Source organism: Anarrhichthys ocellatus, unplaced genomic scaffold (genome assembly GCF_004355925.1).
Source record: "Anarrhichthys ocellatus isolate YVR2014 unplaced genomic scaffold, GSC_Weel_1.0 scaffold7, whole genome shotgun sequence".
Taxonomy (NCBI): domain Eukaryota; kingdom Metazoa; phylum Chordata; class Actinopteri; order Perciformes; family Anarhichadidae; genus Anarrhichthys; species Anarrhichthys ocellatus.
The window spans coordinates 8,247,140-8,268,150 of NW_022280037.1; the positions used below are offsets into that span (position 1 = coordinate 8,247,140).

Here is a 21,011-nt window from a genome sequence, read left to right on the forward strand (position 1 = left end):
TTGATCATGAAATGAACCAGATTGTCTATCAGCAGCAAAAACAGGGGAAAGAGGATTTATGCAATGAATGGTTCACAAAGTTGTGAACCATTCATTGTCAATAGTCATACAACTTCTAAACCCTATAAAGGTTGATTTGTTATAAAGTGGTACAGCATTATGACCCCTACATACCTACTTTTGCATGTATAATATACATTAGAAGTGATTCTTGAAGGATAAAATTATTAATGTTGACAAGTTGGCTTGAGTGAATATTAATATGTAACAACACAGAGAAAGAAATCCTCCTATCACTGACTGAATTGATGTCTAAATTAACCATGAGGCAAGAGCTGTCAGCAGTATTCATGTGTATCAAAAGAGAGCCTACAGTTGCATAGGAGAAGGAGGCTTGGTTACAGGGTTAGTCAGAGCCCCTGTAGGGTGAAAAATGATATCTCACGATACACACACACACACACACACACATACACAGACACATATATGCACACAGGATCAGAACAGCAGGGGAAAAAAAAACAAAATCAAGGAACATAACACACAATGTCCCCAAAGACACCAGTTTGTATGAATGAGCTAGAAATGGATAGACAGCTGGTTTATGTGATGTGGACCGTGTGTGGTTTTATTCTCCTCTTCAGAAGGCCAAGCTGAGGGGGCCAGGTGCAGCCATCAGGAGCCCAGTGGGGTGAGGCCTCTCTGGGGTAAAGCATTGTGAAGCTCAGCCTGTTCCCCCTGGAGCCCTGGAGGCATAGAGGGGGCCTCCTGTATGCATGCCAGGAAGTATTATTTGATGTGGCCCCCATCTTCATCAGGGAGACATTTCAAAAGCTTTAGCCTCGACTACCCCATCTGTTGGGCTAAACACACACACAAACACTCAGGAAATGAGACCCGATCTTTATAATCTTTAATATTAAGTGGCTTTAAGGGAGAACTCCTATAGTAAACTTGCAGCAGAACAGACCATGAACACACATCATACACTCGTGCTCACTCTAAACTGTAGGAAAGGTTATCTTAAACGGGAGGAGTGGTGTATAAACATAAACCAGTACAACAGAAATCCCCCGTCCAGTTGGTCACCAAACCCAAAGATATTTTTGTGTTTCATTGTTAGAGAATATCTATAGTCACTGTAGATATTCAGTAACATGCACTAAAAACAATTGCCAATGTTATATTGCAGTGGTGCGTTTCTTTTCAAATTGAATGAGGCCTCGCTCTGAAGGTTGCTGACATCATTGGCCATTTTGTGAGAAAAGTGGGGATTAATGTTCTGCCTGTATTGGAAAAATTTTGATTAGACAATGCATTTACTGTATAAACCAGTCATGATACAGGCTACACACAAAATCCTAAATGCACCAAAATCTGTAAGCAAATGTACATGCTTAACTATGTTTATTTTAAGCATTTTGTTTTAAATCAATGAGAGTGGTTTATCACACCGGCACCATTCAGATCATGTTAAGTAGAGCTGAAACAATTAGTTGATTAATCAAACAATTGATTACTTTGATAACTGTTAGATCAGTGAGTGAGAGCATTTCTGTTGCTCTCAGTCACTGATCTCAACATGGCGACGGCTGAGCTAGCGGCTCACAGCAAACGGTGCAAACAGCGCTAACAGTGCAAACAGCGCTAACAGTGTTTACCTGAGTGGAAACCGGAGGGTGTGTGCTACGCTTCCCAGATGACGCTGTGGGTTGGGACAGCGTTATCAGCTGTAAGAGCGCAGTGCAGAGCGGCGGCTGTGAGCTAGCCAGTGGGGCACGCTAACATGCAATAGCATGCACTAAAAGCATGCAAGGCCCAGCTATGTCAACAAACCAAGGCACAGCTCAGATTACAATTTACACATAGTGTGAGAGCGACTTCATACTCCACTAAATAGCAAATAGTTGTTTGCTGCTATATTACTGCTCTGACTCCCTTTAAATTGCACCTTTTAAAAATAAATATGTTAACTAAAAAGTTGGCAAAACTTTTGAATACCCTTCATGTTGTCTGCACTAAACCCCACCCGACTGGTACTCCAGGATGTATGAAACAAATGTACTGAACATATTTTTGATCTATATGAAAGTCAATAGCATACCGAATGCAACGGACACAAATTTGCACAGAAAAATCCCTGGAGTGGAAAGAGGGAGGTTGTGCTAAAAGCCATCGACCCAACTCATCTAACATGCACATGTATACAGGAGCACACACACATGCATTGAAAAATGCATTTAAATACACAGACATAAGAAAGTCTGGGCTATTAAATTCTCATTACTTTGACAACACCAGGACTGTGTGACCCTCAGCAGTGAATTGTGGGACAGATTTTGTTCCCTGCGAGTCAAGAGCAGAACTCTGCTTACTCATCTGACCACAGCTCTCTGTCCCTCTCTCTTTCTCCTTGACGTCTCCTTCTCCTCTTACTGTTACACTGAATGTGTGTGTGGGGGGTGTGAATCAGAGAGAAGTGTGTGTAGTAGACAGATCATCAATAGGTCCCTCTGGTTCTCCAAGTGAAAACGCAGACAGATTACCGAAGAGCTCAACGCTGAGCCCACCCATCGCACAGTACTTCATCTGTACGTACACATCTATGGAACTGACAAACAACACTTACATACAGTTAAGAAGCACATCATTTAACACATGTTTCTGGTAACTGGTGGGTGAATGGGTGCATGTCATATGTTGCAAGCGGTAATATGCATCACTCACAATGTCACAGCCAATCAGTTTTATATCCGCGGCATCCATAAATCTCTCCTCATTTATTAACCTCTGTCTCTTTCAGTTGTCCCTTCCTCTGTGACCCGACGCTCTCCCTGCAGACACATCTGTTTATGGCTGTCTGAGAGGACACGCTGAATCAAAGGGATGCAGAGAAACTCAGTGTGAAATGCCCTGATCATCAACCTTACTTGTACTGGTTAACTGGTAAAATGGGACAATTCAAAGTAAGGCCTGGGGGCTAAATTTCAACAAGCTCTGTTTTGTTTTTTACAATGGTCCCAGAGATACAAAGATGCTTTGTTTGGTCTTATATACTTAAATATATGTATAAATACCCCCCATCAAATATACATTAAAGGATTCCCCTTGCTATATATTAAAAATAATCAAATATTTAATGGTTGATACCCTTCTTCATTCTTATATTAATCTACCAAGTTACTAAACTGGCAGTGCAAGACAAACTATGTTATAACAATCACTGCAGCAGCTTTATTAAAACATGTTTTCATTCATCTATATTAGGGTTTGTGACGCGTTTCCCAGTGACACACAAACACACAAACTCTCACACTCTTGAGGAAATGTAATATCGAGCAGATGAGGTTACTTAGTCTCTAATTTAATTTACTTTGAATGACTCAATATTAAACTTCTGCCGGCAGAGGCCAAACACTTCTGTTCGCAACAGTATGTTTCCACACCAGTCACTCAGATTCTCATCACACCAAATTAAAACAAAGCATTAAAGCACAAACACTTTTATACCAAGAGAGCTTCTCCAATAGTCCAATTATGGATAGAATACCATACCAGCTGAATCCCTCCGTTGGAGTTATGGTTGATCAAATTAAATTGCTCTTGTAAACTGATGGAGCAATAACATCCACCCAAGAATGCAAACAGGGGCAAACTGCTAGCCTGACTCCGCTCAAAGACAACATCCGCCTACCTGGCTGGACACAGTCACTTCCTGGAGTCTCCCCTGGACTGTCTTTGTGCAACGCTAAGCTAAACGGCTATTTCGTCAATTTTCTTATCTAACTCTCTGGAGGATGTTCCCCAAAATGTCCCATTATTAATTTAAGGGAAGCAACTCTATATATTGTTAAGTGTTTCTGTTATTTTTTTCCACCAGACAGTTTTTATCTGTCCTCACATGCCATCATCTTCCTCTGTATTGATTATCAACTAAACTGTTGATCTTGACCTTTAACTTTTTTGTCTAGTGAGCAAGTCTGATGGACATCTGCATGTCTGGATGCCCAACTTTACTCCATTTATGATGCATTTAACAGGGATACAGTAACAAGAGAGTAAGGACAGAGAGACAAAGTGAACATCGAGGCGTACAAAGATCTGAATTGTTGATTTTTAAGTTAAAATAGTAAATCATTGCAATAAATAGAAAAACAAACATTATTTTAATATTGCTACTCTATATTAAAAAGGTGGAAAAAGTGGGGGAAAAAGAATACAAAGATGCTCAGCCACTGTGGTGCTTGTGAGGGACAATCCATGAAGTGGTGTCAGAGTTCACTCCCCGGAGACAAGTAGGCTATACTGAACGAGACAATGATTCATGCATTCATGTCTGATGCACACCTCCCCCCACACACACAGACACACAAACACACACTCTCAGAGAGTGATATGATGTCACCCGATGTGCATGACCCATGCAACACACTTGGCTCTGGATTCAAAATTGAATCACATTTCTCAGAATAAATGAGGATGAAGAAGGTCATTTTGGAAAGAAAGTTACTGACCAGTCGACTTTTTAAAGGGAACAAAATGTAGGTGCTCAAGTTATAATTACTATCAGCAGACCGTGAAGTGTGCATTATTGCTCCTATCCGAAGACAGCGGTGTACTATTTCAAAAAAATCATTTGGCCAACAGTGCTATATCAGCAAACTATAAATGAGAGTTTGACATCCTCTCCTTACAGGTAATCCCTATTTCCTTCACACACACATACAGACAAAAACAATCTAACTTTGTCAAACATCTCCAGTTAAATACAACCCGGACAGGAAATTGTTATTAAACTGATTCCTTCTGTGTGTGCGTGGGTCTGTGTGTATGTGTGTGCGTGTTATTTTCTGTCGACAAGTGTCCAAAACATCTTTCAGGTGAAATAAGGGACCACAAAGGTTGTGCAATATGGGGTAATATAAATATGGCAATAAACATAAGACCTCCTTCCACATCAATGTTCAGGTTTGGAAAATTGCAGGTTAATAATATAGCTGATAATCACACCGCACTGATTGACAACATTTTCAGGTGGCATATTTCAGGGACCACCATTAAGCTTATGTTCCTAGTAGGATCTTTAGAAACTTAGGGGTTTTACGGGAATAAACACAAATAGGCGGTATTTTGAGGCTGGTTGATATTAGTGCCTATCCAATAGTTTTACTTTGGAGGATATAAATAGGTTTTGACTCATTTGGTAAAAAAATAGCAAACTTCCCAAAGTGTACAAAGATTTATTGAGGTTTAATACCTGTTAACCCCACATTACTTCAGTTTCTTTCCCGGCAGTTAAGAGAAGGCTTTGAAACAGTCGACTGTCATGCTGGGACATTGAGACACTAGACTGAACAAATGACATATGAAAAATAAAAGATTTCGATAAAAATGTAGGGGTCGGAAGACTCAGAATTCCTAAAATCCTGAGTGCGGTAACTATAAATTGACATAATTTAGATAACAACTGAATCATGATTTGCCGAATCAAAAAATAATTCCTCAAAATGATAACAGCAATAGATTAAAACAGTAATCTCTTGAATATTTGCCAAGCCCTACAGGAAGTGGGACAATTAGGGCTATGCTGGAAAACCGCCCCAGGGGTACCAGCAGCGAGAGGAAGACAAGCAACGATTACATTTTCATTTTCAAGGAGTCCAATGTTGCACCCTGTGTAAATTATTTGTGCATGTGTGTGTATAGATTCCATACATGCTGTGTTGAGTTCACATGGGTGCAAGCCCAGGAAGGAGCTTGATCTGATTATATAGAGAGATGACATCATCCTGATTCCCTTTTCCCTGCCCCCCATCCCGGCACCCCCACCTGCCACACCCCACTCTACCCCTGCTATCCCAGCACCACCCATGGCAGCATGACAGCACGTCTTTGGACCAAATTAGCTGTCAATGCAACCCTCTAATTCCCAACAGACAGTGGGGTAATTTAATCAGCCAGCTATATAGCCTGCAGCAGAGTACTATCATGCTCACACACACACATACAGACACAACAGTCCAGAATCATAACATACAACACAAGTTATTCACAATGAGTGTTGCAACGGAAAGAAAAAAAAAAGTAATTTAGTGGAGAAAGAAGTGGATGAGCTCTAACTCTAGTTTTAGCTTCCTTTTAGATCTGGAAAACTCAAACTATCTTATTTTTCAATTATCTATAATATGTCAATGTGATACTTTTTGGTTGTATTTTGTCTTTTGTAATCAGGAAAAAGGGCAAAAATGTTTTAGCTCAGTCAGGCCAGAAAAGTAATCCCTACATCTTTAGATTATCTGTAACAACTGCAATTTTACCCTTTACTTTTCCTGTACAAACGTCAACAAATTAAGTGAATTAACATAAAGTGAAGCAATGCAAGCACGGTCTAACAAGAGGTTGAGGTGAGAAACTTTGAGATATACATTACTTTTATATCTCAGTTACTGTTTGTGGTTTATCAGCTATTGAGCTCAGTTGAGACAGACTTTTTCAACTAGATTAAACTGAATGAAGCCTAATCCTAATCAGAACAGATTAAATTGCCCAGATCACTATAATAACTGGATTGCACAGACTACCCCCTGCCTCAAGACATCCCTGCCCTTTTTTTAAAAAGCTGCACCCACACATACACACAAACAAACAGACACACTGTCAGAACAGGTTACATGATGGAAAATAAAGAAAATTAGAGAGGAGGGGCGAGAAAGAGATTGAAAAATGTATTGTGGAGGTGTTAAAGAAAGACAGATATAGCACAGAGAGCTGCCAACCTGTCAAACTGTTAGCGTTAATGACTTTGTGCGCAATGAGCATATATGTTTGCGTGTTTGTTTGTCTTTTTGTTTGTGTGGACTGACTAGCCAGGTGTCTGTGTGTGAAAAACACACTTATATTCATCAGAGCGACATAAGGTGAGCTTGGCTTTGCAAAGCATCATCTTGGTGCTATGGAGTCATCTACATCTGCCCATTTACTGTATGCTCATAGAAATATGATGCACAGGCAAAGCTTTAAGAGATCACATTATTTGGTATTAATAACAAAACATATAGAGGCCATGCTGCTCTTTTGATTCTCAACTTCTCAATCTGAGTCTGAATCTCAATATTTGCCAAGAACGTTATAGGATCTTTAGTTGGTGTGCTCTCAGCTTCATTTGACATAGAAATAATGTATTTTAAAAATGTTTAAGTAGCAGAAACTAGCAGACTATCCATGGTAATGGCTGCTGTTCATTTTGGATATAGTACGTTTTAGGCCTCTACAGCAAAAATACACAGTAAACACAAACTTAAAGTCCTTAAATCAATTAATTGGTGGAAGTGTATCAACATACTGTCTCTATTTTCCTTATAGTTCTTTGCTTGAAAAGTTTCAGATATTAGAGGAAATAATTCTAATGAAATGAAGAGTTACCATTATTTTAATTTCTTTCAGTGCATACTGTATATGATAATGTCGTTCAGCTGATCAAAAGTCATGTTCTAAAGACTCATTTTAAGATGTAAAACAACAATAGATGACAAAAATCAATTAAAACTCTGTGTAATAACAGGAATAGTCCCACGTTATTGTTTTTAATGTACATGTAGAATCCTCATGTAGCAGCATCACCAAGAGTACACTTGCAGTATGACAGAACCGTATTGTAGTGCTACTTAAAACGGCCAGGCGGTGGTAGTAAACACCCATTTAATTAGACAAATCACTGTAACTGAGGAGCCCGTCGAGGAGGCCCATCACGCAAGGCGTGTCGGTCCATATATACAAAACACGAATCCAAGAGCCCGCCTCTGACCGCACCTGATTGGTTGGCTCTTCTTACCGTTAGGGAACTCTCTTTCTGATTGGATAACCTCCCTTTCCCCACAGCTATGACAGACGCCACACGGCTAGCTGTTTCGAAAACGAAACTGGCTCGTGTATGACTCCCGACTTCGAGAGGCTGCCAAAGAAAAACGAAAACGAGACGGGTATTAGATTAAAAAAAAATAATAAAAATCCCGGGATAGGCTGCGGAGGTGGAGGAACCAAACGGTAAGAACTCCATGCGGCGACATGTTTTTTTGAGAGGGAGGCAGGCCCGTGCTGTCAAAACCACGACAACAACAACACCTGAATCGGTTCTCCTGTGTGGTCTTCGTACTCTGACTTGTCTCTCCTGTTTTTTTCCTGTTTCAAATAACTCCCAAAAGCTTTTTCGTTCATCTCGTTTTTAGGTTTAGCCTCGTGCTGTACTGCACTGCCTCCGAAAAGAAATATGACATAAAGCCCCGGTCCTACAGTCTGTTATGGTCCTACAAAATTTTTCTTCCTTCTTTTTTTTTTACAGCTGGTAATGTTGAGTAAATACCACAGCTGGAGAGGACGTACTGCACTGCAATGGAGGTAAGATAATTTCTGAAAATGACATACACCATAGCTCTGCTTTGAGATAGTATATGTACGTTAGACGTGTCCCCAGTTAATAGATCTTTCAATGATCTAGTATCTCTTCCCACCTACAGTAAAGACTAACTTATATGTATAACGATGGTCCCTGATTTGTGGTGTAAGGACAGTTATCACACCATAAGATTTAGATGTTTCTGTTGTGTAAGCCAAAATAAGATGCTTCTTAACACTGTTGTTGTACTTCATTCCTGTTGGGTGCCATTGTTTCGTCATCATTGTGTTGTATATATTTATTTGTTTGTTTGTTTGTACTCTAAACCATGTAATCTTGGTCTTGAGTCAATACAATCTGTTGAGTCTCTTTTGGGACTTTGGTGGTTTCATGAGAGGCTGTGGTCTGTACTACATGTTTTCCATAACATAGGGCGTAAGTGTTGAATGAGTTGATTATTAACATATCATATGAGGTGTAAACCTTTCTCCTAAGGCCTCTTTTCTTCCCCTCCTCTTCCTCGTCCTGTTTACTCGTATGTGTTCCTTCATCCCTCTTGCCCTCCCCTCATCTCTCCCTGACGTTCTCTGGCCTCTAGTCTGTAGCAGTGGTCTCCGCTACCTGGTGAGACGTAAGCTGCCGTCACTATGGCGCACTTTGACACAGAGTACCAGCGCCTGGAGGCGTCCTACAACGACTCTCCGCCTGGAGAAGAGAACCTGCTGATGCACGTGCCTGAGGGAGCCAAATGTATGACATGCGAATGCAAATCACAAACAAATCATGAAGTTATCACACACACATAAACACACATTACACTTATAGTGATGGCTAACTAACAACAACACTGTTACTAATGTTGTAATACATATTTTGCAGCCCAATGGCACCATATAGAAAACCTGGACCTGTTTTTCCAGAGAATATCCTTTTTACGTGGATTTGGCATGTGTTCCTAATGTGTTGTGTCCTTAATGTCTATGACGCATGAATTGTGCTTTTAATACAAATCGTGTTGCTAACCTCAGATACATTCACAATATTCCTTAACATCCGTTACGTCTATAATCTGCACCAGAAGAATGGATTCACATGTATGCTGCTGGGAGAGATCTTTGAGCTGGTGTATGTATCCTATCCATCAGGAACTATGTTTTTGTGTCTGTCTGTAGGAAGTCCGTATATGGCAGAGCTTGATGTAGCACCTTCTCTCCTCTTTCTCTCTTTCTCCTTGCAGTCAATTGCTGTTTGTGGTCGGCTTCACGGTGTTCCTGGCTAACTGTGTGGACTATGACATACTCTTCGCCAATAAGTTTGTAAATCACACCGATTCATCTAAAGTCACCTTGCCCGATGCCTTCCTCCCGGTGGATGTCTGCAGTGCCCGGTGAGTGTGACACTGTCATTTAGTCAATGATTATTTCTTGTGTTGTGATTGTGTTTGTGAGATAAAGAACCATCGACACTCAAACATGAATGTTTAAGACGTTCTCAGTATGTCGGGAGACCTCACTGCAGTTGGATGTATATGTCTTTGAATTATAAAAGTGAATATCTTCTCCCGCAGTATCCGAGACAATGCGTTTGTGATCTTCGTGTTGATAATCTCTGGGGTGTTTTGGCTACATCGCCTGGTCAAATTCATCTACAACGTCTGCTGCTACTGGGAGATCCGATCCTTCTACATCAACGCACTCAAGATGACCATGGTGAGACAGACAAAGACGTTTGTTTTAGAAGGGTATTGAATATTTTATTTGCTGGCATTGTTTACATTTATTGTACCAACCGGGTGCTTTTTTTTACTTTTCAGTCAGAACTTCCCTATGCAACATGGCAGGAGGTTCAGGCCCGGATAGTGGAGATCCAGAAGGAGCACCAGATCTGCATCCATAAAAAAGAGCTGACAGAGCTTGACATTTACCACCGCATCCTCCGCTTTAAAAACTACATGGTTTGTCCGCTTGTGATGACATCTTAATCCCACTGTTTGGTTTCTGAACTATTCATGTCTGATGCGGCTACTTGCAAACACAACAGAACAGTGTGACCTCAAACCAAAACCTTCTTCCTGCACTTCTCCAGGTGGCCATGGTGAATAAATCACTCCTTCCTGTGCGATTTCAACTTCCTGCACTTGGGGAGTCTGTGTTCTACACCCGGGGTCTCAAATACAACTTTGAGCTCATCTTCTTTTGGGGGCCAGGTGCGTCCGTGTTGACGATGTGATTAATTTTCTATGCACAGCATGTTTTTGTCTTGTCTTTCCATGGTGTCATTTTCAGGTGAGAGGAACCATTTGCATGCACACGCTTATATATTTGCCTATTTGTCAAGGTTTAGAATTACAAAGGAGCATTCTCTTTTACTTCACTTTGGTTTTTATCCTTGGTTGCTCTGTAGGCTCTCTGTTTGAGAACGAGTGGAGCCTGAAATCAGAGTACAAGAGAGGAGGTAACAGGCTTGAGCTGGCTGACAGGCTAGCATCCCGTATCCTGTGGATTGGGATTGCCAACCTGCTGCTGTGTCCAGTCATTCTGGTGTGGCAGATTCTCCACGCCTTCTTTAGTTATACAGAGGTAAGTGGTTCACATGCACACACACACAAAGCCTTCTACATTTTATGTTCTCATTTAGTGCTCCAGACAATAGTTTGTTGTGTGTGTGTGTGTGTGTGTGTGTGTGTGTGTGTGTGTGTGCCTAGGTGATCAAGCGAGAGCCTGGTTCTCTGGGAGCGAGGTGCTGGTCTCTGTATGGTCGATGTTACCTGCGGCACTTTAATGAGTTGGACCATGAGCTCATGTCACGCCTCAGCAAAGGATACAAGGTCAGATGAGATGGTAGCTTATCTCCTGCCGCCAGTTGATGCTCCTTAGTTGCTTGTCCTCTGATACATTTTATAAACATGTCCTCTACGTGGCAGTGCAAAAGCATCACTTAACAATAACATGGTTTTGTATTAAGATCTTGCTCTTAATACTGATACCGGTGCCTCTCATCAACTGCCTGTAAAGTTAATAATTTAATCTGCTTCCTCCCATTTCTCTTCCTCTTCCTTTGTTCCTTTTGTTTCCTTCAGCCTGCATCCAAGTATATGAACTGTTTCCTCTCGCCACTGCTGACGGTGGTTGCCAAAAATGTAGCGTTCTTTGCCGGGTCTCTTCTGGCCGTCCTCATCGCCCTGACTATCTATGACGAGGACGTTCTCGCGGTGGAACATGTCCTCTCATCGATCACTCTGCTCGGAGTGTGTATCACAGTCTGCAGGTAGGGGAGTAATGTCACCCAGTTAGTCCGTCGGCTTTTCTGATCTAACTAAAAAAAGATAGTTCAAACATATAATTATATCATTGTTAATTGTTAAGTTATTACCATCGTCACCATAAAACTGAACATCAGAATCAGAATATTAGACACAAATCTTTAACTACGTGGGATGTTCGGGCTGTTAACAATTAGCCATTTCTTTATTGCCCTTTTCAAAGCTACCCGGACTCGTAATCCCTTTAATGCTCTCCTGCAGCTTATTCTGCTCTATAACAGATGAGTATAAGAGGGTTTCCTTCCTTAAGTAGCTCTCAACTATCTGAAATCTTTTAAAAGCTCTTGATTGAAATAATTAGCTTTTTGGGAACAAGAAAACCCAGTTCTATATCTGTATAATTTTATTTTGTACATTCAACAATCCAAGATATTCAAGAGCCTATCCGACAGGATTATTTATCAAGCACTTTTCCACAAACTAGTTAAATATTTTCCATTGATTTTGAACCTCTTTAAGTTGTAAGGCTTCTTCTCCATCACCTCTGTGTCTCTGTCTCTTCAGATCATTTATCCCAGATAAGCACATGGTGTTTTGTCCTGAGCAGCTGTTGAGGGTTATCCTGGCTCATATCCACTACATGCCTGACCACTGGCAGGGCAATGCACATAGATATGAGACTCGTGACCAGTTCTCCCAGCTCTTCCAGTACAAAGCAGTGAGTATGGATACTGAACTGGGAATAAATATCAAGAGTAATCACACGGGAAGTAGCTTATCGAAACTGTGTTTTATACATGGTAGACATTTTAACATATCATAACACGAAAAATATGAGGTGTAATTAATTAACATTAATGGTGGATGTAATCCTTTTAGATAATGCCGGTTTCAGTTTCCCTGCTAGTGTGTGAACTGGCTCATGGACATGGCTGTCTGGGACAGTTATGAATGCATTCAAGCCATCAATAATGTTATTACTTACACTATGACAACTCAAAATGCCTGCTGTGAAAAAGACATATAGTTATTTTGTCAAATCCTCTCTGAACATCTATTTCTATAACTGCTGTTTTTCTAGAGAATATTATCTGAGTACACACAGCTTCTTTTCTCTAATTACCCTCATTCTGTTATTTGCATTCATATCTAAAGAGAGTAAAACTAAAGATTTCTGCTGTTGGCTCTGAAGAAGCTCCACTGAAGCAGTAGTGTTATTCTGAGGAAGCACCTTGTATTTGTTAAGGGAAGAGATTCCCTCTACACTCCCAGATTGTCCCAGCTGGGGGCATTTTGAATCTTAAATCATGAAGTCAGTTCCTCAAGATTTCATTTACATAACACACTCAACTTACGAATCAGAGGCTCAGGATACCGTTGGTGTGATTGCTGAACCCTACTCGGCTACCTGAGTATACAGTGTCAACCTTTCCCCGCTGTTTTTCCTCAAGGTGTTTATTCTAGAGGAGCTGATAAGTCCAGTCGTGACCCCAATCATCCTGATCTTCTGTCTGAGGAGGAAGTCTCTGGAGATCATTGATTTCTTCAGGAACTTCACTGTGGAGGTGGTCGGGGTAGGAGACACTTGTTCCTTTGCCCAGATGGACATCAGGCAGCACGGACACCCTGCGGTGAGGGACGGCCACATGAAGTGCAGCCACACAGACATACACCGATTGAAAACGCACTTGAAAAATACCCGAATGACTTATCTTTAGACTGTGTGACGTGCATTAGATTGAAATACAAGTGAAATAAGAGTCAAGTGTGTGCATCTGTGGGTTGACCCTCCCTCCTCCCTCTGTAGTGGATGTCAGCGGGGAAGACAGAGGCGTCTATCTACCAACAGGCAGAGGATGGGAAGACAGAGTTGTCTCTGATGCACTTTGCCATCACCAACCCCCAGTGGCAGCCTCCCCAGGAGACCACACACTTCATCAGCCAGTTGAAAGAGCGAGTTCACAGAGAGGCTACAGGGGCAGACACACATCCACTCTCACTGTCCGAGTCTGAGGTACAGGAATAAACCAACATTCATGCTTCAGTATCACAGTGGTCATAAGTTAAATTCCATCGTTTATAGAGGCTAAATTTGAGTTACTCTCTCGTCTCTTGCTCTCTCTCTCTCCCTCTCTCTCTCTCTCTCTCGCTCTCTCTCTCTCTCTCTCTCTCTCTTTTGCAGCCAAGGAGCCTCATTGCAAACCTTTTGGTGGGTCCCTCCACACTGACCTCCATTCACTTCGGCAGAGATGGCTCTTTGAGCATCTCTGCAGCAGCAGCTGGCTTAAGCGATGGGGCATCTGCCTTACGCTCCCTTTCCCCAATCAGCAGTAGTCTTCACCTGAGAGGCAGCTTAAGTGCAGCTCACAGGGCTTCGGGCAACACGTCTACCATGAGCAAAGCAATGGCAGGCTCTGGGTGAGAACATTCTCCTTCTGAATCATGCCCCAACTTCATTCCTTTTGAGGCGACATCTTTCTGTACAACACTAAATATGAACTGGAGGCTAACTCACAGTTCAAAGTGCAAAATGTAAAAGAGCTTTATCGTTATATCCTAGTTTAAACCTTAATTTATAAGCAATACTCTCATCTTCTCATCCCTATCTCCTCCTTTGTGTCCACATTTTCTCCTCTTTTTTTGCATTTTTTCCTCTATAGGACGGATGCCCGGACTGTGAGCTCAGGCAGCAGTGCATGGGAGGGTCAACTCACCAGTTTGTTCCTGTCTGAGTACGCCTCCACTGAGATGAGCATCCACGCACTCTACATGCATGAGGTAATTGGGAGTGAGCGTATGTGGGGAACAGAGTAGAGGACAAAACTGAATGAAGTTTGTGTTGCCACATTTGTCTTCTCATATATCTCAACAAACCTCTCCGTCTTTGGTCCTACCCATTCTTCCTCCGCTCTATTTTTTCCGCCCTGTAGCTACACAAGCAGCAGTCCCGTGGCGAGCTATCCCGTCACACGTGGCACAGGCAGGAGAGCGACGAAAGCAGTGACAGCATCCCTGATGAAGTGAGGAGCGAACCCAACCCACACTCCAGACATTTCCCTCGCTCACACACTTTCCCCACCACAGTTCCCAGTCCCAGTGCCATTCCCACGTCAGCTTCAGCCATCGTCAGTACCACCCTGGGCCAGGAGGGGGCGTCATCACACAGCAGCGGCCAGCGGCGTCATAGTGGATCCCCCACAGGTACCCATCTTTTTGATTGTCTCTTCATCTTTCGCACCACATACATTTGAATGTAATTCTTTTAAATGTAATTTTCTTGTAAATATTTTTGCATGACTTCTGTGCCATACAAAAAGCCCATCATCCAAACGTTCTTCTTAAGAAGTACTTTTCAACTCCGCTGTCTGTGTCCTGTTTTCCAGACTCTTTTGGCGCAGGGGGGAAAGTAGTGAGGTCAGCCCGTGGTGTGCCCATGGGAGGGTGGGCAGAGGAGGGTCAGGCGGCACCGCGGCGCCACGACACACTACCAGAGGAGAGCTCAGAGAATGACATGCCTCCTTACATACACAAGGTGAATGCTGTATGTGTGTGATTGGAAGGACGATGTTAATTTGCCTGATGGCACTGAAAGTATAATTTACATTTTTTTTTCCTCCTTCTCTCACTTTAGATTACATAACCGAGCTATGTGAATGAGTATCAGCGTCCCACAACTCCACAGATATCCAGACACACATCCTCGTCCCTGACCTTAACCTTTGCCCAGGACTTACCGTCTGATCTGACGCAGATGGAGATGGACATGTGCAAGAGCGGTGCACCGTGATTCCTACAAACACTTAACAGGGGAAATCACCTGGTCAAGTTACGACTGATGCCACCATCCACCGTTCAAAGATACTATATGACTTACTACATGCCTAAACAGCCAAACAGGGTAAATATCGGAATTGTGGATCAGAAGAGGACCTACAGGATCAAGTTATTTCTAATAGCCATCTATACCATCAGATTACGCTACGCTCTTTTATAATGTCAAAAGATTACATCATGAAAGTGCATGTACTACTGAAACGTGTGAGCACTGTGCCGCTGTAGAAAAATACATACCAATTTGCTCACAATGTGATCATAATAATCCTAATTGTGCTATCTGTATTTTTCCCTCTTTTACAAATCGGATGACATGAGAGGTGAAATTTGAAGAATGTATGGTGTCTCTCTAACAATACCAGCATTCACCAAAATGTGTTGAGAACGATGTTATTGTACCAGTAGCGGGAGGCTATGTGTCGCACCCTGTGCTCTGTATTTCAGCTGACATTCCACCTCTTCGCAAAACATATGAAGGCCTCTAATTGTATCAAAATCACCTGACATTTTGGAACACGATTTAAACCCTGAGGGATTTCTGGATTTCTTTCTGCATGTATTGCATAACACAGTTCATGTGAATTTTCTCAAATGTTCAGAAACTTTTCCAGAGTCTAGCTCAGTTTGCACAGATTCTTGTTCAGAATATATACTTGTACAGCGTAGATCTCGTGCACTGTGTAAATATATATTATCAGATTACGTCACACAACAATCATTCAGTTTAATTAAATAATCAAATTTACACAATTGAAAGGCCAACATGTTGTGATGTGTAGTCAGACGTGCTGTATGCAAACACATTCTAATCTGATTTAACCCGGGGTTTTTATTGTTTACCGGTCATTGTTTTTCAAAAAGACAAGGCTATTTCAAGCATGTATATTGACTTCTGTGCGATACAAAATACCCTCAAGCACAAGTGCATGACCATCATAAACACATTCTTCTAAAGAGTTGGAACTCACCCCCCAAGAAGAATGACCATCCTCCACATCCTGTTAATTAACAGCATGACTTTCCCCCGTTCTCATTGTTGTCATTAAGCCGCAATTCTTTAAAAGAAGAATTATGCACTTTAATAATCTGTTAATGGTGAGGGTGTCACTTAACTTGGATTATTTGTATGTTTTTGTATGTATGTATAACTTAATTATTTTATTTATCAAAGGGATGTGCCATGATGATTGACCGTTGTGAATAAAGTTTTGGTTTTCTGCTGTGCACTTGGATGGGGATAAAGAAGCACGTTAATATGGTGACGGGGAAGGATGCATTGCTTCAGTGCTGTAATGTTAGATTCATGATTGTGTTTTTTTTAATACATCTTGTCTAATACAATTTTGTACAGTTGTAAATTCCTCCATTAAAGACAAAGCAATGGTGCAATGATTTTGTGTAGACTGAAAAAGTAACTGCCAAGACAAAATGACACGGATAGTGACTTGACTGAATATGCATAATATTTAGTTATTTCACATTGGCGTTAGCTTAGCCTGTTAGCATACGGCGGCTAACTAGGTTACTGTGGGTCGCTAGCTACTGTTAGCTGCTAACAACGTTTATAAGGCATTTACGATGGAATGTCATGCAAAGAAGATGAGTTTTATTATGTATTGTGTATTGCTCGGTCGAAGCCCGGATAGCTCAGTCGGTAGAGCATCAGACTTTTAATCTGAGGGTCCAGGGTTCAAGTCCCTGTTCGGGCGATAGTGTTTTTGTCTTGCGTCCCATCTCCATTTTAGGAGATCTCTGTAGATAGAGCATCCAGAGCATCGGACATTTATTCCTGGCCAGGGTCAAGGGTTCAAAACCCGTTTCGGGTGACGATAATTTTTCTCCTGCATCCCATCTCCAATTGCTCTATGAAGGAACTCTCAATATTAATTTAACAACTATTGTGCTATACATATCACTTTGACCAAACGTTACTTAATTTTCGAATTGCTTTATTTAATGTTAATTGTTAGAATATCGCGTTAATATTTTTAAACTTTTTTTTGTTCCTTTTAAGATTTATGTTTGACCAGTCTTATGCAGTCAGGGCTTCACTTCCGTTGTCTCTCTGTGCCAAGCAGTTTGAGTTTGTAAAAATGTATTGGTTGAAATACTAGACACAAAATACCTGTGTGCTCTCAGTGAACCTTACGCATTGAGTGGTGGGAGTGTGAGAGGGGCTGTTTCGTGGTGTACAGAGGGTAGATCTCCTGCTTGTCCTGTTAGGACAGATGACACCTCTGGTGGCCATGTAGGGTGGCTGATGGGAGGCAGCTGTGGTGCTGCAGGGGTAGTACCATAGTGATGATGATGATGATGATGATGATGTACAGCACTTCCTCTTGGTTTAACATCTGGCCTGACAAAAATGTGGTTTCCCTGGTAACTATCCTGAAAATACAGATTTGGGACTTTCTTGAGAAACAGCGATGACAATTTTTGTAAAGGGTCAGAGTTAAGGCTTTGAGAGCTGTTGTGTGTTGTGTGTTTTTGTGTACCTGCCCAAGATATGTAGTTTGAGGGGCACAGTAACGGGGCACTCCAGGTGGCGACATAGGAGGCATGGCTTTCAGCATCATATTGTGCATTATGGTCTGGTGCATCTGGGCATTTTGCATCAGCATCAATTCCACCATGTCTATCAGAAAAATACACACATATTTGAATACAGTGATATTTAAATAAGATAGTGTTCTGTTTGCTGTTGCATACCCTCTTTGATGCTGCCTGAGCATAGTGCCGGGTAGGGAATCTGAGTAATCAGAGGCTACTGTTGTGGCAGCTGTTGTATTATGGAGGCAGGCTGCTGGGGTAGCTGCAGAGAGCGATAAAGGCAGGGGGGGAATAATTGCATATTTAATTTGCACTATTCTTACACTACTTGAACTCATTGTAAGTCAGTCTGCTATGGCAGTGTCAGTATAAATAACATGTAAAAGGAAATAATAGCGGTAAAAATAAAAGCGAAGAAGGGGATCGGGAGGAGGAGTAGAACATTAAATACACTTAACAGACCACATAGAAACAGCAGATCTCGGGATTGGGGTGTTTTTGAGATTAATGCAGAGTGTCTCTAGTGGAGTGGGAGCGGTGGAAGGGAAGTGAAGAAATGTGACTTGCACTTTTTGTGTGACCCTCCCCAGGTGTGAGGTCTGTTGAGGTCCTCCAATATGTGCTGCTCCTATACACAAAAGATACCAAATGCCAACAAAACACTAACAATTACACGCTTCACACAATGACAAGACATGGGAAAAACATTAGTTAATTGTTCTAACTTATTGGGAATATCTTCCTCTAGTTTTGTAGTCTTCATCTTACTGTCTGAATGTATGGCACGTAAGAAATTATATAAATATATAAATAAATACAAGTTTGTATTCCATGAATACAAAGATAAATATTTTGTACAAACCCTGAGTCTTTTCAGTAGGTCCTGCTTTCGCCTCAGTGCACATTGCAGTTGATCTAGATGTCCATCATAACTCCCTGAACACAAAATCAAATTCTCTCAGAAACTTTCCCCTCTTGCTCAAATATCTTGGCGTGAAAATAAAATGTCTTCTACTTTTTTCATTTTATAACAGGTTCATTTGACCACTGAGTGTATTTAAAGTATGTTATAATATATTTTTCACTTGCCATGGGAATTCATACTTGCAGACTGAGTAGACTCCTCTTTATCGTCCATATTGTGCTTTTCATTTTCCAGTCTCTAGAAATGTAAAGAATATTTAAGATTCAAATTAAGATTTTGATATAAAATTCTCAAGAAAAGCAGAACAAAAATGAAGTTGAACTATTTTCACTTGAGAATGCTAAATGACCAATTACCTTCTCCAGCTGTTTTAGTTTGGGTCTCGTCATTTGATCAACCATACATGTGCCATGTATGGCACATGTTATTTTAAGATTTTAAAATAACACATGTTATTTTAAGTGTTATTTTAAGATTTTCTGTGTGCTGGAATGAACATGATTGAAATACTAGACAAACATGCAATGCAAGTATATGCTTTTAAAGTCTAATTTACCTGAAATCTTGGCATTTGGAGTCACACAGGCTTGGTGTGTTTGTTTGAGTCAAGACTAAAGCCAGACAGTGGTTGCCTGGGGACACACCTGTTTACTTGAGTAACTATTTGGTTTCTATGCTGAGAAAGAGAAGAGGGAGTAAGACTTTCAACATCATATCCTCGCCTAATTCGTTTAAATTCCATTTGCTATTGATTGTATTTTTTTTTAAAGACTGGCCATGTAAAGCCCAGGCTACAGTGCCGAAATGAGGTACAGTCACGCACTGTAAATTATCAGATATATATATTCTGCTAAGTTAGGCCTATATTCCGAATTTCTTTCAACTAGAAAGATATGGATAATGAATGGTGGTAACTTTTCAACACATTTTTAAGACGTACTTTATTGCAAACACACCTCAGTTGCCATAAACTACGCTGTTCCATCGTCATAGAAGCTCATCAGACAGTGGAGGACTCCGTAAATTGCCCACTGCAATAAGACTATATAATAAATCACCTCTGGCCAAATCAATCACACAACTATAACACCGTTACACTGTTGTTTGTTTGGTTGAATCTTAAAAACTTTGCACTACTTTGCACTACTACTATTGTTAGTTAGTTAAATTAATATTATTCTATTTTATTGTATATATTGTGCATTTTATATTATAATAGTTTTCCTCTGCTATTTTTATTGCTTACCTGTATGTATAACTGCTGTAGCGAAAATATTTCCCCTTGTGGGATTAATAAAGTAACGATCTATCTATCTATCTATCTATCTATCTATCTATCTATCTATCTATCTATCTAATTTCACTTTCAAAACAAAGAAGTGAGTGGAGGCATGGTTTGTATTGGCCTGTCCTGATTGGCTATAAAATCCGTCAATCCGAGATTGGTGATTTGACGCAGCCATTTGATTGGTCGACTTGACTAGTTTTTGAACGACGTTCAAGAGATTGGAATATATTTAACCAACGCGAACACCATTGGCTGAATATGTGGAATGTAGTAATTTGATTGGTCCGTCCGTTCAGAAGAACTCGATAAGGGCGGTGCTTAGATGCCTTGGCGGCCATATTGAAAGTTGTCTGTTGACAGTTGAGTTCTAAAGGAAGCTCAAGATTTTGTTTTAGCCAACTTATGCTACAAGTGAAGGTCTGGTGTGCTTTTAACTTGAATTAGGACGTGTGTCCTATACTTTTAACTGTTTGATTCAAGACAAGAGATGGATGACGATGAACGGCAGAGGAAACTAGAAGCTGGAAGAGCGAAGGTTTGTTGCTAATATTTAACGCACGCTAACACTGAATGCTAGCAGTTAGGTTAACGATAGCCAACTCTTTTGTCATAGCTTTGTCATAGTTTGTCCAGTGTTGACTACACCCACCTCCAACATGTCGTACGTTTGGTTTAGCGTTGCTTAGATAATATTTGCCCGTTAAGTTACAAGTAACGTTACACGTAACTTTATTCATTTGCCGCGCTTATGCTGCGGGTT

At 41.0% G+C, this 21,011-nt stretch overlaps 3 protein-coding genes and 1 non-coding gene across 4 annotated transcripts in view; 3 read left to right on the forward strand and 1 right to left on the reverse strand.

Moving 5' to 3' along the window:
• Nucleotides 1-7,868: 7,868 nt before the first annotated feature.
• Nucleotides 7,869-15,603, forward strand: atg9a (ATG9 autophagy related 9 homolog A (S. cerevisiae)). Its single transcript, XM_031848013.1, has 20 exons — nt 7,869-8,043; nt 8,339-8,394; nt 8,991-9,142; nt 9,272-9,315; nt 9,453-9,517; nt 9,630-9,779; nt 9,960-10,101; nt 10,206-10,346; nt 10,478-10,598; nt 10,796-10,971; nt 11,097-11,219; nt 11,472-11,659; nt 12,219-12,372; nt 13,106-13,285; nt 13,462-13,668; nt 13,837-14,072; nt 14,315-14,432; nt 14,585-14,855; nt 15,038-15,186; nt 15,286-15,603. Exons 3-20 carry the CDS (start codon nt 9,040-9,042, stop codon nt 15,292-15,294), a joined length of 2,577 nt encoding a protein of 858 aa, XP_031703873.1. The 5' UTR covers nt 7,869-8,043; nt 8,339-8,394; nt 8,991-9,039; the 3' UTR covers nt 15,295-15,603.
• Nucleotides 15,604-17,124: 1,521 nt separating this feature from the next.
• trnak-uuu (transfer RNA lysine (anticodon UUU)) lies at nt 17,125-17,197 on the forward strand. Its single transcript has one exon. It is a non-coding gene; the product is annotated as a tRNA-Lys (tRNA).
• Nucleotides 17,198-17,633: 436 nt separating this feature from the next.
• On the reverse strand, nt 17,634-19,364 carry cunh21orf58 (chromosome unknown C21orf58 homolog). Its single transcript, XM_031847198.1, is given in 7 exon segments — nt 17,634-17,876; nt 17,984-18,123; nt 18,198-18,329; nt 18,519-18,666; nt 18,901-18,974; nt 19,143-19,200; nt 19,320-19,364. Coding segments are annotated over 7 exon segments (840 nt in total).
• A 1,247-nt stretch (nt 19,365-20,611) lies between these two features.
• The window catches only part of pcnt (pericentrin), a 32,921-nt gene continuing 32,521 nt past the window's right edge, over nt 20,612-21,011 (forward strand). The window contains exon 1 of the mRNA XM_031847994.1: nt 20,612-20,786. Coding sequence (XP_031703854.1) covers nt 20,739-20,786 — 48 coding nt within the window. The 5' untranslated portion in view covers nt 20,612-20,738. The remainder of the gene's footprint in view (nt 20,787-21,011) is intronic.